The sequence below is a fragment of the Malaclemys terrapin genome, chromosome 3, assembly GCF_027887155.1.
Source record: "Malaclemys terrapin pileata isolate rMalTer1 chromosome 3, rMalTer1.hap1, whole genome shotgun sequence".
NCBI classification, from domain to species: domain Eukaryota; kingdom Metazoa; phylum Chordata; order Testudines; family Emydidae; genus Malaclemys; species Malaclemys terrapin.
In genome coordinates, this window is record NC_071507.1 from 44,268,339 (window position 1) to 44,289,521 (window position 21,183).

The following is a 21,183-nucleotide window of genomic DNA, read 5'->3' on the forward strand; positions in this document are numbered from 1 at the left end:
TAATGTAGATGCTTCCCCTGAGCTGCGGGTGGACCACGGGGTCAATCAGAGGACTGCAGTATTTTTACAACACATGCCTTTTGGAGGCAGTGCAGTCCAGTGGGTCCGGCAGTGGACTGGGAGGAGAGCTGAGTGCTATTCCCAGCTCTGCCACTGACCAGCTGGGTGACCTGGGGCAAGTCACTTCATGTTTCTGTATCTCCATTTCCCAATTTGTAAAATGGGATAATGATACTTATCTATGGATGACATGTGCTACATATGAACTAAGTAGTTTTAGAGATAACTGGCTGACAACTCCCCCCCCCACCCCCACAGTGATTACCTCGCTCTACACCTTGTGGATCAGACAGTTGCCTGGAACCCCCAACACTTGCCCACTCCCCCCGTTCAATGACTTATGCTCCAAACACCCCTCCACAGGAGGAGGGAAGCGATCGGTGACCAGATGAGTAGTGTGGAGGCTGGGCAATCCATGCCCTGATCAGGGAGGGAGTGGGAGGAAGGGGGAGGGTTACATCAGTCAGCAATCTGTTCCCCACCCACCCTTAGTCCAGGATATTGTACAAATTCTCTGGCTCTTCACTACATTTTTCTCACTTTTTTTAAAATAAGCATGGCAGAAAACTGATTGTTAGCTAATATGAAATGTCAGGGGTTTTGTTTTAAAGCTATTCTGTTGCCCAAATTTGTTGTTAAATTTAAAAAAATCACTTAGAGATAGAGGGAGCTAGCTGTCCAATGCATTTTTCCTATGCTATGTGGCAGCATCCTGTGCACTGAAAACTGTAACAGGAAGTTAAATGTAGGGGGGATAGCTCAGTGGTTTGAGCATTGAACTGCTAAACCAAGGTTTGTGAGTTCAATCCCTGAGGGGGCCACTTAGGGATCTGGGGCAAAATCAGTACTTGGTCCTGCTAGTAAAGGCAGGAGGCTGGATTTGATGACCTTTCAGGGTCCTTCCATTTCTATGAGATAGGTATATCTCCATATAAACATGCTTTGGAAATTAATTTTAACCTCTAGTGACTGAAATGTACAGCTTAAAATGCACATAAAATAAACTGGAAATCCAATCTGCACACACACATTATAATTTTAATTCAGTTTAGAAATAAACCGTAGGTTTCATGGTCAAAATTTTACAGTCTTAGACACAGTTCCAGTGAATCAACTTTTGTTCATTTCTGAGTCTTGTCCTGAGGAAGAAAAGTACATTATGTTGGTTTTAAAATGTACTTTAGAATGTTAGTAATGAGTTTAATTGGGAACTGAGCTACTGTTGAAACAGTTTCTAGCAGTGTTAGATATCCAAACTCATTTTAAAAGCAGCCCTGTAATATCGGGCTTCTCCTTATTTTGTGAAATGTCCTGAGCTCAAACAAGAAGGCAGCTGGTGAAGTGGTGCTTCATCCAAAAATGGCATTATCTGCAAGATAAAAGTAAAGTTACGAAAATAGTTATGAAAACCAATTCCTCTCTTAGTAATATATATTTATATTACAGGAGGAGGAGCAGTAGAAGTAGCTGAATGTATAAGGTTGCCGTTTCAGTTGCTTTATAACTCTGACAAACTTGAACTGTTTGGAGTTAAAATTTCAGTGTTTGGTCTTTGATTGAGATTCAGTTGTTGTTTGGGATTTTTTGAAGCTTGAGCAAAAACAGTTCAGCAAAAAATAGGTTGTTTGGAAAAAAATCAAAAATTTAACATTTTAAAACATCTCTAGTACCTGTGGTCTGGAACAGGAACCTGACATTTAGCTGAGGGCTAGTTCTGAGGTTAGAGGTGCCTTTTGCTGTCCCAATGAAAATCCTTTGGAATGTGGCCAACTTATAAGCATTCGGGGAAAAAAGGCTGCTTGAACATGTACCCTGGAACTTGTTCAGCTCTTGTCCCTTCAAACTGTAAACACTCCAAATGCACTTCACGTGCTCCTAACTCCAGCTAAGCCTCCTCTCTTGTTCTGAAACAGAGCCTCACCCACACCTGAACCTCCATATGGGACACAGACAAAAGGAACAGGAGGATCCATATGTTCTCCCATCAAAATCCACTTTGTCTTTGGAGAAAGTGCCCTAAACTAAGAACCAGGAGACCATGAGTTCTAGTCTTACAGTGTCTGTAGTTGACTAGTGTTAATAAGAACTGCCTGACTAATGAGCAAATGAAAGCAGAATATGTAGTATTGGATAATTTTAATATAAGTGGTGTTATCATTCCACCTATTGCTCCTGTCTGGCAATAGCTACTGGGAATGATTCAGTAAAGGGTGTTACCAGAACTAAAGTAGACATGAGGAATGACTAAAAGAATGTGCCATTGTCTTGTGTTCCACAGATCTTCACAACATCATTTATCTGCTTGCACTCCAACTGCCATTCATTGTTAGCTGTAGCTGTATTGAATGGCAGAAAGATTACTTGGAGCAGGTTGCCAGAGCTGCCACTGTGATATGAGGAGTACCTTGTACCCTGTACATGTACCTTGAAGGATCAAGCATGCATCATTTCAGTGCTGAGTTGTATAGGTTGTATTATAGTAGACGTGCACAAAATGTCTGCTTGCCATGGAGATTGTCAGCAGTCTGGTGGCATGCATGACATCAGTGTCTGGGGCTTAGTGAGGGGTAAGCGAAGGCAATGTCTCAGAAGGAATCCTTAGGCAAGGGTGAACCGATAGTAACATTTTGCAAGTCTGGGGTCGTCTGTGTGGAGTAGACTTAGTATTTGGGTATAGACCAAGTAAGTGTAGGGAACTCCTGTTTGCTAAATGAGACCTAACTTGAGTTTTGCCTTAACAAAAAAGTGTTAGACTCTGTTGTATAGTGCTGTTCCCAAAGCGTTCTCGAGCACCTGTAAGGCTAGAGTGCTAGTGTGTGTGCTACTGGTGTGTTGGGACATGAAGACAGAGGTAAGATTGGGGGTGGGGTTGGTGTGTACCATACCTCATTATTTTCTAGTTTTCAGAGATTTAAGTGTAGGTGCCCTTGATCGTTCTAGAAGGGTATGAGGCACTGTCAGTCAATCTCAACTCTGTGTTAACGAAATATATGGGCAGTGAATAACCAATAGGTTTTGTTCTCCATCATCCCAGAAAAGGAAAATATTACTTGTGGTGTGATCATTTATGGAACAACACCCATTTCATCCCAAAGAATCTCAAAGCACTTCATAAAGTTACTGTACATAGTGTAGCAGTGAACTAAAATCAGTTCACCAGCCACTGAAATACTTCCACCTTGAGGGTGGCATGAGGCGAGAACACCCACACTATCACCACTGCACGCTGGGGTGTTGCGAAGCTTAGCTCATTCATATTTGTAAAATGCCTTGAGTTCTTGGAAGGTCCTACAGAAGAGCGAAGTATTATACTGTTTACACACATAGGGCCAGATTCCATAGGTGCTGGAAATAGGAGTGCGGGGGGGTGTGTGTGCTGCAGCACCCCCTGGCTTGAAGTGGCTTCCACTGTATATAGCAGGGGTGGCCAAGCTGAGCTTGAGAAGGAGCCACAATTTACCAATGTGCATTGCCAAAGAGTCACACTACCATGTCAGCAGCCCCCCTTCAGTTCCCCACCGCAGTGTCTCCCACCCGCCAGCAGCCTCACTGATCAGCACCTAACCCTCCATCCCTGTGCCTCCCGCCCGCCACGATCAGCTGTTTTGTTGTTTGCAGGAGGCTCGGGGGGGAGGAAGGGGGGAGGAGGGAGAAGGAGTGGAGTGGGGCCGGGGCCTGGGGCAGAGCCAGGGGTTGAGCAGTAAACACCCTGTAGCACATTGGAAAGTTGGTGCCTGTAGCTCCAGCCCCAGAGTCAGCGCCTGTGCAAGGAGCCGCATGTGGCTCCGGAGCCACAGGTTGGCCACCCCTGGTATACAGGGTTTACAGTTTGGTCCAATGGCTCTCAGCACCCCCACTATACAAATTGTTCCAGCCCCCCTGACAGATTCTGGTCTGTCTCACTGACAGCCATGCAAGCTGAGGCAGAATTTAGCCCAAAGACGGTAAGCAGCTTTGCTTTTTCAAAAACACAGCTTGAATTTAAACTTGGTATACAAATCTTCTACCCATGGCTTAGGGTGACCAGACAAGTGTGAAAAATCAGGATGGGGGTAGGGGAAATAGATGCCTGTATAAGACAAAGCCCCAAATATTGGACTGTCCCCATAAAATCAGGACATCTGGCCACCCTACTATGGCCTTAAAAAAAACAAACAAAAACCCAATGAAGTGCTGTGGAATTCCAGGGGCTTATGATTTCCTATGAATAAAACTACGTAATAAAGTTTCTCATTGGATAACCGCCTCCTGCTCTGAAATAAACTTCTTGGGCCTGATTCTTATCTCAGGCTGATGTAAATAAGAAGTAACTCCATTTCAGTCAGTGTAATTATACAGATTGAACCTGTCTAGTCCAGCACCCTCAGTACCCGGTGGGTGCCGAACCAGAGAATTTGCCAAACCACGGGTGGTCAATGCAGAGTGCCAGTGGGTTTCCATAGGCACAGGAAATAGGAGTGCGGGGGGTGCTGCAGCACCCCCAGGCTTTGTGCCCAGCGTGGCCCCCTGCCTGGGGGTGCCGATGCTGGCACCTGGTCCCAGCCACCGGTCCCTCGCCCAGGGTCCCAGTCGCCGGTCCCAGGTCCTCCCCCTACCTCCTGGAGCTTGAACGGTGTGAATCAGCTGTTTGTGGTGCTCTGGAAGTGCTGGGAGGGAGGAGGAGGAGTTTGTAAGCATGGGGCTGCCGGCACGCAAGAGGCGCGGGGGGGAGCTTGACGCCGGTGGATGCTCTGCACCCACTAATTCTTCCCCGTGGGTGCCCCAGCCCTGGAACACCCACGGAGTTGGCGCCTATGCCGGACCAAAAATGTTGTTGGACCAGGGAGTGCCGGATTACAGAGGTACCAGTGTGGCAGCTGAAGACATTTATCCTGTAACCTCATATTCCATTTGTCATAGTGGGCCAAATTAATCTCCAGTCTAAATTCACTGAGGTCAAGGAAGCTACACCAGGGATGAATTTGGCCCCAGGTGTTTCTTTTCTGTAATGCATATAACTTACTTCTTTCTGGAAAGTGCCTCCTCTCCTTGTGGTGAAGAGGAGTGAGTGCTGTCCAGGAGCTCCTGCCAGTGTCAAGCTCAGGCTCTTTTTCTCTGTAGGTCTCTAGTGAACTTCGATTACTTTGAGGGAAGTGTCTCCTCTGAGGTCTGAGCCAGGTTGAGTCACCTTTTCCTTCCACCATACACAAGGATTCCCTTGTCATGTTCAGTTCAATCAGGCGCTTTTTCTCTGCGTCACCCATTGTATCTAGGTGGGTGTCTTTCTTATAAGCAGAATTCCTAGTAAAAAAGCAAGCAAATCCTCATGTAAACAGAGTATTTGGCTCTGTCTGCTTGCCATGGAAGTGAAACGTATGCTGTGTCCACAGTGACAAACAGCCTGATTCTGACTTTGCTTTGCTGGTGTAAATCAGGAGTAACTCTGAAGTCGGTGGAGTAACAATGGGGAAAAGCCAATCAGAGCAGAATCAGGTCTCGTATTTTCTTGAGCTTTAAAGATTGTGTCCTTGGATTAACATAGGGGACTCCCCAAACTTCAGTGAGAACCACACACACAAATTCAAGGGCGGAATTTGGCTAAATCAGATTAAAATATGTGAGTAAAATTTTCATGAATTTAAGTGCTTTAGGAGCCTATGGCTTGGCCTATGCTTAAAAGTTTTGCTGCAATAGCTATGTCTGTTACTAGTGTGGTAAAAAAATCATACCCTGACAGACATTGCTACGCCACCAAAAGCCCTACTGCAGATGTAGTTATACCAGTAAAACTGTCTATTTGCCAGTATAGTTTATATTATTCAGGAAACTGGTATAAGCTGTATTGGCAAAAGCATGCTTTTGGCTATATAAGCTACGTCTCCACTAGAAGCATTTGCTGTTATAGCTTGCAAGTGAAGACAAGACCTAAGGCCTTCTATCAGTATATGCTGCATCCACACTAGGAGGCTATTGACAGGTTTCAGAGTAGCAGCCGTGATAGTCTGTATCCGCAAAAAGAAGAACAGGAGTACTTGTGGCACCTTAGACCTTAATAAATTTGTTAGTCTCTAAGGTGCCACAAGTACTAGGAGGCTATGTTGGCATAGCTATACTGACATAGGCTCTGTAGTGTAGATATCGCCTATGAGTGCTTTGCTGATGAAGGTATACTAGTATGGTATATCAGCAAAGCACTCCCAATGTGGATGCAGTTTATACTGGCAAAAGTGTCTTTGATTTGAAAATGGGGCTTACACTCCTAAGTCACTTAGGTACATTTGAAACATTTACCCTGTATCTGTTTTTTACAAATCAAAATAGAAATAAACTATTCAACTACAGATTTTCTTATGAACAAAAAAAAAATCCAAGGCGCCTGATTCTAATCTAATTTACACAGAGTAATTCAAGAAGATCTTCACTGAAGTCAGTGGAGTTAGACTGGTGTAAAACCAGAGTGAGTTTAGAATCAATCCTTAGAAGTCTAATAACATATTAATTAACAATACTTTGAAATCTTCAGATGGAGTCTCATAAATACAAAAAAGTCAATTGAAACTGCAGGGAAAACTTAGGCAGAATATAGTTCCTAGAGCTGGACAAATTATTAGTTTTGAATCATTCATTTAGTTAATTTTGCCTCTTCTGAATTGTTGGTGAGCAGCTTAATCTTGAATAAATTTGAGAAAAGCTTAACGTTAAAAAATTCTTGACTTGTAGCTTATTAACAAGCAACTTGTACTTTATATTCAAAAATATTTAAGGATTGATTGGACACGTAGGTCACATGGTATTTTTTCTGCTCCATGATTGGATGAACATAATCTTTAAAGGTTTCTGATGCATATCTGTGTTCTATGAATTCATAATTCCCTTCCTCTGGATATTCTCCAATATTCACTAAAAAGTCATGGAGTCAGCAAACATCCATGCCAGAACTTGTTTGCTAGAGTATTTTGGAAAAGCAAATGTAGCCAGAGAGTTAAATTTTTTTAATGCAGTATATATTCTTAGAATTATTCTAGCTGTAATAATTACCTAAATTTAAATAGTGCCAAAAAACCAAGGCTCAAATCCTTGATCTTGTCAAAACTGCCAGTGCATAAAATGTGAAAACTTAAAGGACATTTGTTGCAAAGAACATAGTTTCTTATCTAAAACAGAATGTTACTATTAGACCCATCTAAAAAGCTCAAAGGTAGCTTACAGAATATTATTTGATTAAATTCCTTCTATGATCTTTCCAAAAAGCTGATCTAAAATTTCTAACATTACTCAAGCCTGGTTTAAAAAAAATCTATCTTTCCCCTAAACTCCTTGGGGGTAGGGTCTGTTTTTTAAATTTGTGTTTATATAGTGCCTACTTCACTGGGATCCTGGTCCAGGACTGGGGCTCCTAGGTGCTAACACAATACAAATAAATAATAATAGGGAGGCTGGAAGTGAAAGTCTCTTACAAGAAAAATATCTTAACAATATAAAAACACTACACACCTGAGCCTCAGCAGTGCTGTATTTTCTGGGGAGGAGGATCTATGTGTGTGATGCCCAAGCCAAATTTCAGTGGTAGAGAGAAAAAAACAAAGGAATGTTTGCCCAAGGACTTTGGAACAAGGGGCAGTTGGTGAAGATCCATATTGCCTAGCAACTGACAATTCAACTGGTCATGGTTCCATCACAACTGCTGTCTCCCACCTATGCCTTAAATTACCAGGTAGGACCAGCTTTTCTCACTTCTGCATGGCAGCTGCAATGAGCCAAATCCTGTAACTCCAATAAAGGCCAGTGAATTTCACTACACTGAGCCAGAGCTAGGATACAGGTAGGCAGCATTGGAGTCCATGCACCTTGCATAATCCAGTGATGTGCTATGTGCGGGAATGCACAGCACGGAGGGGTGATGGGGTCAGAAGGTCAGTGAGTACAGATCCAAGAACCACACCCTACTGGCACGGGTAGCTGCAGCCAAGAGCATCAGTATAGCACTGAGGATGCAGTGCTATTTCTGCTGAGGTTATGTGGGGGTTGTAGGCAACATTCCCCAAACTTTTGTCAATTACCCACCATGCACAGCCCATATAGGCCCTGTTTAGACCAGGAAAAAAGGAGTGGTTTTTTAAAACATTAGCTAACATGTTTGAATTAACACTTTTAAAAACACCACTTATCATCTAATAGACCGGAATTAACAACTTTACAAATGTTTAAACACTGGGTGTCCAATATGAGGATTCTCCCCAGAAACTCTCTTTCCTAGGCTAGACATGCCCATGGAGGAGTCTCTGAAGAACCAGCAGCAGGGACTGGAGCAAACGATGTCTCTAGAACTTCCCATCACAGTTCCAGCAGGATGGCCAGGGCATTCTCTGGCTACATTGTCACTTTTTCTGTGTCACTAGCAGGGCAGATGGCTCTCCCTGTTCAAGAGAGTTCTTTGGAAGGTGGAGAAGTTGACTTCTTTCCCCCTTCTTCCTGTGCTCTATCGCCAGGTGTAGGTCAGGAGCCCTGTGACAAGGTTGCTGAAGCATTGTCAATGATGGACATAAACTGAATATCCAGCCCGTTTACCTTAAGGAGTAAGCTAGAGATCAATATGGGTGCACTCGATCCGCAAGGAGGCTGCATCTCTTTGGGATTTGCCATGATGATGTGTGGTTGGCTTAGAGTGACCAGATAGAAAGTGTGAAAAATCGGGATGGGGGTAATCATTGCCTGTTTACCATCTTTGCTGATCATGGATCCAAATTTTTGGATCCGTGTAGGGCTCTAACAGTGAGATTATGAGATAGGGTGCTGGTGCGAATACATACAAAAAGTGGGTCAAACACAAGTTAATTATCTCAGATGCGGATCCAATTTTTTTTTTATCTGCGCTGGACTCTACACATAGCTGGGAGGGATATAAATTGTAATGCACATCAACATGTTGTGCACTAACTGATCTATGCGGACCCTGCTGGTGCACACTGAAAGTTCTGTGGTGTGCATTAATGTAATCCTGTTTCAAACAGTACTATGTTAACATGCAGTAGGGAACTTTCAGTGCATGCCAGCAGGGTCCACATGGGCTAGTACACATTGGAGTTTACAACCTGATTAGTGTGGCACCATGTAGACGAGCCCTGACTCTTGGTTTTTGAATACTTGGGATTAGCAATACTAGTGTGAGGGAATGGGGCTGTCTCCTCTTGCAGGGAAGGGTGCTATAAGATAACAGGAGTGGTTCCTTGCTTTTTGGACTCGGACTCTGGCTCTGCGTTTTGGGGAGATTATTTTGCAGAACTATCCTACATCTCTCTAGCTGTGCTCTGGCTCAGTGTATAGAGCGGAGATGGGCAAACTACGGCCCGCGGGACCCTCCTGCCTGGCCCCTGAGCTCCTGGCCCAGGAGGCTAGCCCCCACACCCTCCCCTGCTGTTTCCCCTCCCCCACAGCCTCAGCTCACTGCGCCGCCAGCGCAATGCTCTGGGCGGCAAGCTCCTGGGGCAGAGCAGCTGTGGAGCCCAGCCTGACCAGGGGGCAATCAGGGGCAGGGGTTCCGGGGGGCAGTCAGGGGACAGGGAGAACGGGTGGTTGGATGGGGCAGGGTCCTGGGTGGGGCAGTCAGGAATGAGAGGAGGGGTTGGATGGGATTGCGGGGGGCAGTCAGGGGTGGGGGTTCCAGGGACAGGGAGCAGGGGGGTGGATGGGGCAGGGGTCCCGGGGGGGGGCATCAGGGAACAGGAGGAGGAGGGCAGGAGTCCAGGGGGGGCTTCACGGGGCGAGAAATGGGGGGGGGCAGGGGTTGGGCCACACCTGGCTGTTTGAGGAGGCACAGCCTCCCTTAACCGGCCCTCCATACAATTTCCGAAACCTGATGTGGCCCTCAGGCCAAAAAGTTTGCCCGCCCCTGGTATAGAGGAATGCCTTCTCTCATCTTTGGGGCTCTAGTTCCCCAAAGGGAGGAAAGGGCAGAGGGGTAGAACCTGAACCTGTCTCCCTGATGGGAGAGGGTTCCTGCAGGGGCAAAAGGATTGGATCCTCTCCATTACTACTGGGATCTTCCTGGATGGGGCAGGGAGGTTGAAAAAGCCTGTGGGCCAGACTTTCTTCACTCCTAGACAGGCAGGATATACACTACAGTCAATGGTTACCCTTGCTGAAGCACATCTCCACCATGGGTTGTCCTGGACAGTAGCTCTGCCGGCAGGCAAGAGGGGTTGGCACTTTCCCCCATCCCCATCTGGGCTCTGGCTCCCCCAGTTCAGAGGGGGTTCAGCAGGGAAAGGCCCTGGCTCCTCTCCCCACATTTTCTGGGCTCTGGCTCCCTCTAGAGAAGTGGTCGTTAGGGGGGGGGTGAGATGGGCTGGATCCTCTCCCCATCACTTCCATCTTCCCTATGGGGCAGAGACCGTGAGCATGCGGGGAGGGGCTCCTCTCTTTGGGGAATCTTGCTGCCAGGGTGGGGCGGCGGGAACCTCCCCCTCGTCCTGTGGGGGGCAGGGGGCTGGATCCTGCCTCCCTGCTGGGCTCCCAGCTTCCCCACAGGGGGAGACCGTCTCTCCAGCCCCGGCCGCCCTCCTGTGACCTCCCTGGCCCGGCCCTTCGCCCTCCAGCGGGTTGTGGGAGGAGGGGCGGGGACAGCGGGCGGGACTGGGTAGCACCAGGCTTAGTGCCCGCGGGCACGGGGAGAGCACACGTGGCCTGCGGGAGGGGCAAGAGGAGGTCGCAGGCGCTCTCCATAGGTACGCTGAAAGGATGGAGTAGGTGCTCCGCCCCTCTCCTGTGATTGGACAGGTGCTGGGCCGGGGAAGAGCCGCGTGCGCAAGAGGACTGGTGCAGGGACTCTCCCCGCCGAGCATCGGTGCCCTCTTTCCCTGCAAGCCGGCGAGCGGCGCGGGAAGCTGGGCGGGGAGGGCGCGGCCATGGCTGGGGACGGGGCGGAGGAGGAAGATGAGGAGGGGGAAATGCTGGCGGGGCCCCCGCTGCAGCCCAACGGGTTCCTCCCGGGGAAGGGGGCCGAGCGCGGCAGCCACGCGGCCGGGGCGGATGCTGGGGCGCTCCCGGAGGCGCAGGCCATGCTGCCTTCCCCGGGCTCGGGCGTGGCGCAGGCGCCCATCCGGCTCTCCCGGCGCAGGCTGGCCGTGCTGGCCGTGTTCAGCCTCTACTCGCTGGTGAACGCCTTCCAGTGGATCCAGTACAGCATCCTGAGCAGCGTCTTCGCGCACTTCTACCGCGCCTCCTACTCCCGCGTGGACTGGCTCTCCATGGTCTACATGGTGGCCTACGTGCCGCTCATCCTGCCGGCCACCTGGCTGCTGGACACCCGCGGCCTGCGCCTCACCGCCCTGCTGGGCTCCGGCCTCAACTGCCTGGGCGCCTGGCTGAAGTGTGCCAGCGTCCGGCAGGACCTCTACCCGCTCACCCTGCTGGCCCAGACCGTGTGCGCGGTGGCCCAGGTCTTCATCCTGGGGCTGCCCTCCCGCATCGCCGCTGTCTGGTTTGGGCCTAAGGAGGTGTCCACTGCCTGCGCTGTGGCCGTGCTAGGCAACCAGGTGAGCGGAGGGGAGAGCATGGGAGGACCTGGGGCAAAGGGGAGGGGAGAGAGCTGAAGGGGAAAGGGAGCAAAAGATCGGGGGAGGAATGGGTTATGTAGGAAAGTGGGAGTCAGGTTTGCGCCCTTCTTTTTAAAAAAGAAATGCCAGGTTGAGTCGTGGGGGAAGAGGGGTAGGTCACTGTTCATCAGTGCAACAGCCACAAATCCATGGTTTAGAAGGGAGAAATCAAGGTGAAGGAAATCCAGACAGAAGGAGGGGAAGAGAAGAATCTGGTTGAAATTAGGGGAAATCTCAGAAGGTGCTGGTGGGAGGGACGGGACACACTTTGATAATGTTGTATTTTTGAGTGCTCGCTTTTGTAATATAGCATACAGAGTTGATGTTGTTTGAATGAGGAAAATTCAGACCCAAGAGAGATTTTTCCATTGATACGCACACAGCAAAATCCTTTATCACAAGAAGGCGAGATTTAAAATCCAGCATCCTCCCCACAAACTGAGTTTTTTTTCTTTGCAGATGAGTGTGGCAGGCCTACATAGGGGAAAATCTAAACTACTGTAGTTAATAATTACAATGCCAGAATTGAAATTACTATCAGAAACCTGACTGCTCTAATCCAGCATCTTTTCTGAAGTTTTCAAGGGCACATGGGTGTTAGAGGCTCATTATAATTTAATGGAGGTTTTGGCTGATGTATTTCTTTTAAACTAAATAAATGTTATAGAAGCTAAATTATCTGTCCCTTATAATTCAATATGGCAAGTACTTAAACAAACCATATCAAAGAATAAAACTGCGGTAACATCACCAAGTAACTTACAAAGAGCTTGTTTCAAATATGTACAGCATGGTTCAATTTTTAATAGAGTTTTTCACTAATCCAGTGAAAGTTAGGTAAGCAATGAAGAAAAACTAATGGAGAAACAAGCTTTAGTTGAGACTTGTAATGAGGTGAAAGGTCTATTTAGCTTTATGTTAAATAATTGTGACTATCATTTTCCCAAACAAAAAGCAGAGAAAATAAATACTATAACAAATACTACTATAATACTGCAGCATCAGGGTTGGGGGGGGGGGGGGGGGAGAAGATGGTGGGGGATGAGAGTCATGTGGAGATGTAGGCAGGGCTTGTGGTCTGAGGGTGAGCCTGGGGCAAAGTGTCATCCAGTCCTGAGTTGAGTCATCCTTGCATCAAGGCTCGCCTTCGTGTGCTAGGCTACTTAGCATTAGAGCTGTGAAATCCCTTTAAGAACTGATTATCCCCATTCCCTGCGCACATCCGTGACTCCACATCTCAAACCGTCATGTGTTGTTTCTATGGGGGACGCCATATGGAGGTGGGATGCTTGGGGTAGGCAAGAGGCCTGCCCCATTCATGCTCCTAAACTCAAGTAGAAGTCTTCATTCTCACCAGCTGTAGTCCTGGTCTGATGAACCTGTTCAGGATGAACAGACTGGGATTGTCCTTTGGTGAGCCTCAGAAGTCTTGCCAGGACGACTGGAGAATTCATGAGAGGAGCTGGTAATTTCACTCTTGTGGAAGTTCAACTGGAAGTCTTCTTACCCCACCATAAGAGTGAGTGAGTTAGTTAGTACTAAGGCTACGTTTTTGTCACGGGTATTTTTAGTAAAAGTCATGGACAGGTCACGGGCAGTAAACAAATATTCATGGCCCATGACCTGTCCATGACTTGTACTATATTCCCTTAACTAACACTTGGGCCGGGGGACTGTGGGTGCACTGGGGTGGTGGTCGGGGGGGCACCGCAGGGACTGGGGGGTGGTCTGGAACCCATATTAGTGCTAGGGCAGGGGGAGGTTTGGCAGGGCTGGCAAGCTCCCTACTCGGCTCCGGGTGTCCCTGCAGCTCCTAGGGGGAGGGAAAGCCAGTGGGGGCTCCCTGCGCTGCCCCTGCCATGAGCTCTGGCTCCGCAGCTCCCATTGGCCAGGAACCACAGCCAATGGGTGCTGTGGTGGTGGCACCTGCAAGATGTGCAGCGTACGGAGCCCCCTGGCTCCTCCACTTAGGAGCTGCAGGGACGTTCTGGCAGCTTCTGTGGAGCTTTCTTGAGGTAAGCGCTTCCCCGCACCCCAGCCCTGAGCCCCTCCCACACCCAAACTGCCTCAGCAGCGGCCGATGTTGCTTGCCCAGGGGCTGCCTGATGTGCTCGTGCAGCCCTGGAGCCAGCCGCACCGGTCACTGCAGAAGTCACAGAGGTCACGTGACCTCCGTGACCGACACGCAGCCTTAGTTAGTACCCATTATGTCTCTGGCGTTCAAGGCAGTGAGGAAGCTCCTCCACTCCTGTCTGTTTCTGGCAAGTCTTTCAGTGGTTCCCCAGCTGTGCCCCAGGTTTTTCAGCTCAACTTCCACATCTCTCTGTTGTTTTGGGGCAGCCTAATTTTTGCTTGCCTTCAGGTGTCCATCTTATAGCTACTCTGGTGATGGAATCAATTTCCAGCCGAAGAACTGGTTGAGAATTTCCAAGTGGAAGGCAACTTGGGTGAAAGTGACCATGAAATGGTAGAGTTTACGATTCTAAGGAATGGTAGGAGGGAGAACAGCACAATAAAGACAATGGATTAAAGAAGGCAACTTTAGCAAACTCAGAGAGTTGGTAGGTAAAATCCCATGGGAAGCAAGTCTAAGGGGAAAAACAACTGAAGACAGTTGGCAGTTTTTCAAAGAGACATTATTAAGGGCACAAGAGCAAACTATCCTACTGCATAGGAAAGATACGAAGTATGGCAAGAGACCACCCTGGCTTAACCAGGATATCTTCAATGATCTAAAACTCAAAAAAGGGTCCTACAAAAAGTGGAAACTCGGTCAAATTACAAAGGATGAATATAAACAACACAAGTACAGAGGGACAAAATAAGAAAAGCCAAGGCACGAAACGAGATCAGACTAGCTAGGGACATAAAAGGAAACAAGAAAAAAATTCTACAAATACATTAGAAGCAAAAGAAAGACCAAGGACAGAGTAGGCCTGTTACTCATGGGGGGGGGGGGGGGGGGAAGGGGGGAGGGGAGACAATAACAGAAAACATGGAAATGGCAAAGTTGCTTAATGACTTCTTTGTTTCAGTTTTCATCAAGAAGGTTGGTGGCGATGGGACGTCTAACATAGTGAATGCCAGTGAAAATGAGGTAGGATCAGAGTCTAAAATAGGGAAAGAACAAGTCAAAAACTATGTAGACAAGTTAGATGTCTTCAAATCACCAGGGCATGATGAAATGCATCCTAGAATACTCAAGAAATTGACTGAGGAGATATCTGAGCCATTAGCAATTATCTTTGAAAAGTCATGGAAGAAGGGAGACATTCCAGAAGACTGGAAAGGGGCAAATACAGTGCCCATTTATAAAAAGGGAAATAAGGACAACCCGGGGAATTACAGACCAGACAGCTTACTCTCAGTACCCGGAAAGATAATGGAGCAAATAATTAAGCAATCAATTTGCAAACACCTAGAAGATAATAAGGTGATAAATAACAGTCAGCATGGATTTGTCAAGAATAAATTATGTCAAACCAACCTGATAGCTTTCTTTGATAGGGCAACAAGGCTTGTGGATGGGGGGAAGCAGTACATGTGGTATATCTTGACTTTTGTAAGGCTTTTGATACTGTCTCGGATGACCTTATAAACAAACTGGGGAAATACAACCTAGATGGAGCTACTATAAGGTGGGTGCATAACTGGTTGGAAAATCGTTCCCAGAGAGTAGTTATCAGTGGTTCACAGTCATGCTGGAAGGGCATAACAAGTGGGGGTCCCACAGTCGGTTCTGGATCTGATTCTCTTCAATATCTTCATCAATGATTTAGATAATGGCCTAGAGAGTACACTTACAAAGTTTGCAGACGATACCAAGCTGGGAGGGGTTGCAAGTGCTCGGGAGGATAGGATTAAAATTCAAAGTGATCTGGACAAACTGGAGATATGGTCTGAAGTAAATAGGATGAAATTCAATAAGGACAAATGCAAAGTACTCCACTTAGGAAGGAACAATCAGTTGCACACATACAAAATGGGAAATGACTACCTAAGAAGGAGTACTCCAGAAAGGGATCTGGGGGTCATAGTGGATCACAAGCTAAATATGCATCAACAGTGTAACTCTGTTGCAAAAAAAGCAAACATCATTCTGGGATGTATTAGTAGGAGTATTGTCAGCAAGACACGAGAAGTAATTCTTCCGCTGTACTCTGCGCTGATTAGGCCTCAACTGGAGTATTGTGTCCAGTTCTGGGCGCCACATTTCAGGAAAGATGTGGACAACCTGGAGAAAGTCCAGAGAAGAGCAACAAAAATGATTAAAGGTCTAGAAAACATAACCTATGAGAGAAGATTGAAAAACTTGGGTTTGTTTAGTCTGCAGAAGAGAAAACTCAGAGGGGACATAACAGTTTTCAAGTACATAAAATGTTGTTACAAGGAGGAGGGAGAAAAATAGTTGTTCTTAACCTCTGAGGCTAGGACAAGATGTAATGGGCTTAAATTGCAGCAAGGGTGGTTTAGGTTGGACATTAGGAAAAACTTCCTAACTGTCAGAATGGTTAAGCACTTGAATAAATTGCCTAGGGAGGTGGTGGAATCTCCATCATTGGAGCTTTTTAAGAGCAGGTTGGACAAACACCTATTCAGGGATGGTCTAGATAATACTTTGTCCTGCCTTGACTGCAGGGGACTGGACTAGATGACCTCTTGAGGTCCCTTCCAGTTCTGATTCTAAAAGCAGTTAATGCCGCAGTTTATTTCATGACCTGTACGTTAACAGTATGTACGTGTGTGTATCTTCCACTGAATTGGCTTACTTTGACACCCTTGTGTTTACACTTGATGTATTTGTTAATTAGTCTACCTAATTTATTGTGTTTTCTTAACATAGTAAATATTCTCATGTACTTGTGTAGTCCAAAGTTCATATGAAAATCAGTAAAAACAAAATCGCTTTTGTAAAACCTAGGAATTTTTCAGTAAAAATCAGTAATATTTGGGGAAGCACTGAAATGTCTCCTGCCAATGTTATGAGTGCCTTGTTATGATGACACAGCAAAACCATCTTCTCTACTGGTGTGTAGCTGAGGTAGACATTGTATGACCTGTGTTGACCCCAACAGCTCTTCAGCAGCTGTCCCATAATGCCCCATTCCCTGCAACAGCAACTGCTCTAGTCACAATTGTGAACTCTACGGCCTAGGGTTCATGGAGACCAGAAGCCACTACTCATCTTAAAATCCCTCACTTATTTTTGAAGTTCCTTTTCCTGATTGCCCAGCTTGGCGAGCACATTTAGCAGCTCTCCCTTCTTGTGTGCAACTGGCCAACCAACCATGCTGGCTCCACACACTAGATGCATTCCTGCCTGGAATAGACAGGAGGTATTGGATCTCCTGCGCTTGTGGGGAGTAGGGGCTGTGCAAGCGGAGCCATAGACGAGGTATAGAAACCTGGACATATACAAGCAGATTACATGGGGAATGGAAGCAAAGGAGTGTGAGAGGGATCAGCAGTCGCACCATGGGAAAGTGAAGGAATTGTGGCAAGTGTCCCACAAAGCCAGTCAATCTGGTTCTGAGCCACAGACTTACCACTTTGTCAATGAGCTGCATGCCATATTTGGTGGACACCCCACCAGCACCCTGCACACCATCATGGACACCTTGGCGGAGACCCCTGCCATAAGCAGCGAAGAGAAGCGATGGGGACTTCAGCCATGCCATGAGCCAGGACCTGCTTGAGACTCCACCACAGTCAGTCCAGTCCTGCCAGCTGAGCATGGATGAGCCCCAATGAAGTGGAAGGGACCTCAGGTAAGTGTGTGTGTATATTTTTTTTTCTTTATAATCTTTAAATTTAAAGAGGGCACCTGGCCCAAGCTAACAAGACACACACATTAACTTTTCATTGTTTAATTTGCATGAGAAGAGGTAGGGGTATAATAAACAGGTGTCATTTGCATGTGCTTTTTGTTTCCCCATAGGGCTAGGTGGGGGGTCGTCATGCAGAACACTTTATGTACACACAATGTCCCTTATATCCTCCTGAGAGATCTCAGTGGAGGTCTTCATGGAGACACTCAGCAATTCTCTCCTGAAGGTTTCTGGGGATGGCTGCCTTGTTTTTTCCTCTGCAGTAGGATACTTTTCCCTGCCACTCTGCAATGAGTTTGTCTGGCACCATTGCAGTAAACTGACTAGTGACATACGGGCCTGGGCAGCTTCAGGACACCAGTAGCAGCTATGCTTTTTGTGCCTTTGTCATTCTTAAGAATGAATATCAGCAAATCCACCACTGCCTATGGAAAATAGTGCCAATATTCAGTGCCATTGCCCTATACTCACACGCATGGAATAAGGACCAAAAACTTATTTCATGCAGCTGAATTTTCCCCCTTCCCCCTGGTCCTATTCACCATGGCTGGGGCTGGAGGGTGGTGCTGTGCTGAGACACTCCAAAGCTGAAGGGTCAGTAAACATTCCTTATTAGGAGTTTTTATCAGAATGAGGGAAGGAAGTTTTGAAACTTGCCTTTTTGTTGTGACTGTGTAGCCAGTGATACATGTCTGTTTTATATGTAGCTTCTGCTATTGTGGCCTTTAGGGGTGCCCCCTCCAGGCCCACAGAACATCTCACCCTGATAGGGAGGAGAAAGAAGACTGGGGAAGACCTGTTTAGTGAGATCTTATAAGCCAGTGCTGCATTGGACTGTGAAGAGAGGGCCAGTGTGGCAGATGGCACAGAGAAGGAGAGAGCAGACAGGAGGAAATCCTAACAGGAAAAGGAGAGGGAGATGCACAGGGACATAATGGCTCTCCTCAGGCAGCAAACCCAAATGCTGCAGACCCTGGTTGACCTGCAAGTCTCCAAATCTCAGACTCCCCACCCTGTGCAGTCCTTAGAGAACTCCATGGTAACCGCTCCCTATATCTCCCAGCATATCACATGGCATCTCATGCTGCATCCTATCCCTACCACTCCATGCCAGGGGATAGCAAGGAAAACTGCAATTTCACATACACTAATCATGGTTCTCAGGGGTTAGTGTTTGTGAAGTCACAAGGGACTGTGTGAACTGAAAGCAACAGAAATGTTTGAAATTGGAAAGGCAGCAAAGTTGTATTCTGTTAATTTATGTTTTCAAGATTGTATTGCATTGCTTGTTGTGAAAAAATACATTGTTTTTCTGCATTATTTTTGACACTCAATAAATTTCTATTTTTGGAGAATAAACTTATCATCTTTAGTAGTTCTCAGCACACACTGAAGAATGCCTATTGGTATTCAAAGCATATGACACTTGTAAATGTACAGCAAGCACCACAGATTTCCTAGCAGAAGCCAAAGCTTACTCCTGGGGGAGTTCTGTGCAAGTGCAGAATTAATGCCCCCTGCAGATTCCTCGCCCCAGGCGGAATAATTGATTCTGATGGAGAGGCGAAGGGAAGCTGTGAGAGGGGTCATGCTGCAATTACATCTTTCACCCACCCGCCTGATGTGGCACCAGAAGAGAGGGCAGCTGGCTCAAGGATGGGATCAGTCAGCTGTGGAAGAGAGGGGTGTGACAGTGCCTGTTCTGGCGGGACCCAGCTGAGAGTGCCAATTCAGGACAAATTGCTAAAACAGGGCAGTCGCAGCCCAAGGCTGGGGTTTTTCCACCTCTAAGGCAAACCAAACCAGCCAGACAAAGAAGACTTTGGTCTCACCCCACTGGCTAACCACGAGTCACACAAGTAATTCCCTTAGACACTCCAGTTTCCCAGTATCACCACCAGTGCCACTTGTTATGGGGACAAATGGTTATGAAAACCAATACCCCAGTAAAAGAAAAAAGGCTTGCTCGATCCCAAAGGACCAAGCCTCAGACCCAGGTCAATATACAAATCAGATCTTACCCACAAATCACGCTGTTGCCAATCCTTTAGAATCTAAAGGTTTATTCATAAAAGGAAAAAGAGATAGATGAGAGCTAGAATTGGTTAAATGGAATCAATTACATACAGTAATGGCAAAGTTCTTGGTTCAGGCTTGTAGCAGTGATGAAATAAACTGCAGGTTCAAAATCAAGTCTCTGGAATACATCCCTAGCTGGGATAGGTCATCAGTCCTTTGTTCAGAGCTTCAGTTTGTAGCAAAGTCCCTCCAGAGATAAGAAGCAAGATTGAAGACAAGATGGAGACGAGCCATCAGCCTTTTATAGTCTTTTCCAGACCTCTTTGTTCTTACTGTGGAAAATTACAGCAAAATGGAGTCTGGAGTAACATGGGCAAGTTCCTGCATACTTTGAGTTACAAGGTGTACCTGCCTTTCTCAATGGGTCAGTTATATAGCTGATGGTCCTTAATGGGCCATCAAGCATGCTAGGCAGAACTAACACCAACTTGTCTGGGATATCTCCCAGAAGCATAGCATAAGTTTGAAATACAGACGGTATAGAGCCAATATTCATAACTTCAACTACAAAATTGATACACCCATATAGACAGCATAATTATAACCAGCAAACCATAACCTTGTCTTAGACACCTCATTTGACCCCCTTTATACAAGATTTGGTGCCACTACAGGACTTTGGTTGCTATCATGTTCTATATGGTCCCAGATTATATCAATAATGTCACAAAGGGGCAGAGGCTTCCTTCATTACAGGGCTCTGCCCACAGGGCCAGGTGAGGAGGCATGGGATATGGGGGTGGTCGGGGACACAGTGCAGGGCACACAGGGCTGCTGGGGGAATCTCACAGATGGGGTTCAGAAGGGTTGGTGGGGGGCAGATGGGGGTGTAAGCACAGGAGCTAGTAGAGTGACAACATTGAGGCAGGAGCTGAATGGGAGTAGTGGTGCAGGGAGACAAGGGCAGCTATGCCTGGTTGAGTGAGGGTGCAGGGACACATGGGGACAGGGGCGTGAGGGTGGAGAGACATATTGGGACGTGATGATATGCCTGGCTGAATGGGGAGTGGGGGTACAGGGACACAGGGGCAGGTGTGCCTGACTGAATGAGAGAAGCTAGGGATCAGCCAGGGTCTTGATAGAGGAGGCTCCCTAACAACCCCTCCCCCCCAATAAAACCCCTGCTCCATACTTTCCCACCCACACCCAACAACCCTCTAGGTTCACTCCCAGGCTCCTCCCCAGGAATTACTTCCCTCTTCCTCAGCTCCTCTGTTACTCCTGACTCCTTCAAGCCTTTGCACTGCTTCTGAGGGGTGTGGGAAATAAATTTCTGTGTTGTAGTTTAAATGAATTATTACTCAAAGTTCTGTGTTAATATGTCTAGTAAGGAATCTGTTTGTCTAAAACCATTTCCTGAATCTTTTTTGTTTGTTACAGACATACTTGTTGACAGGTATTTTGAAATAAATTACCAACATAATTGAGACTGGAGTGATTTATATTTTGTTGTTTTGACAAATAAAATTTGCAGAATTTTAAAATGTTGTGTGTAAAGTCTTTTAATTTTTTGGTGCAGAATTCCCTTAGGAGTAAGTTGAGCTCTAGTAGTGGCCCTTTTGTCTGGCTGTTCAAACTCAGCAAACAGCCATTGCATCCCCACTCTGGTGCCAGGTTTTCCTCCTTTGTCTTTCAGATATGCA

At 46.8% G+C, this 21,183-nt stretch overlaps 1 protein-coding gene across 4 annotated transcripts in view; it reads left to right on the forward strand.

Moving 5' to 3' along the window:
* Positions 1-21,183, forward strand: part of FLVCR1 (FLVCR heme transporter 1) — a 68,511-nt gene that overhangs the window by 27,618 nt on the left and 19,710 nt on the right. Inside the window, exons 1-2 of one of the 4 annotated variants that reach the window (XM_054023988.1) lie at positions 12,989-13,152; positions 14,669-14,730. The exons of 1 other annotated variant lie outside the window; for it this stretch is intronic. In XM_054023988.1, the coding sequence (XP_053879963.1) occupies positions 13,086-13,152; positions 14,669-14,730 (129 nt within the window). In that variant the 5' untranslated portion in view covers positions 12,989-13,085. Of the gene's footprint in view, positions 1-10,872; positions 11,574-12,988; positions 13,153-14,668; positions 14,731-21,183 lie in introns of those variants that run through there. 2 more of the 4 variants (XM_054023987.1, XR_008444498.1) reach the window with 2 other exon arrangements.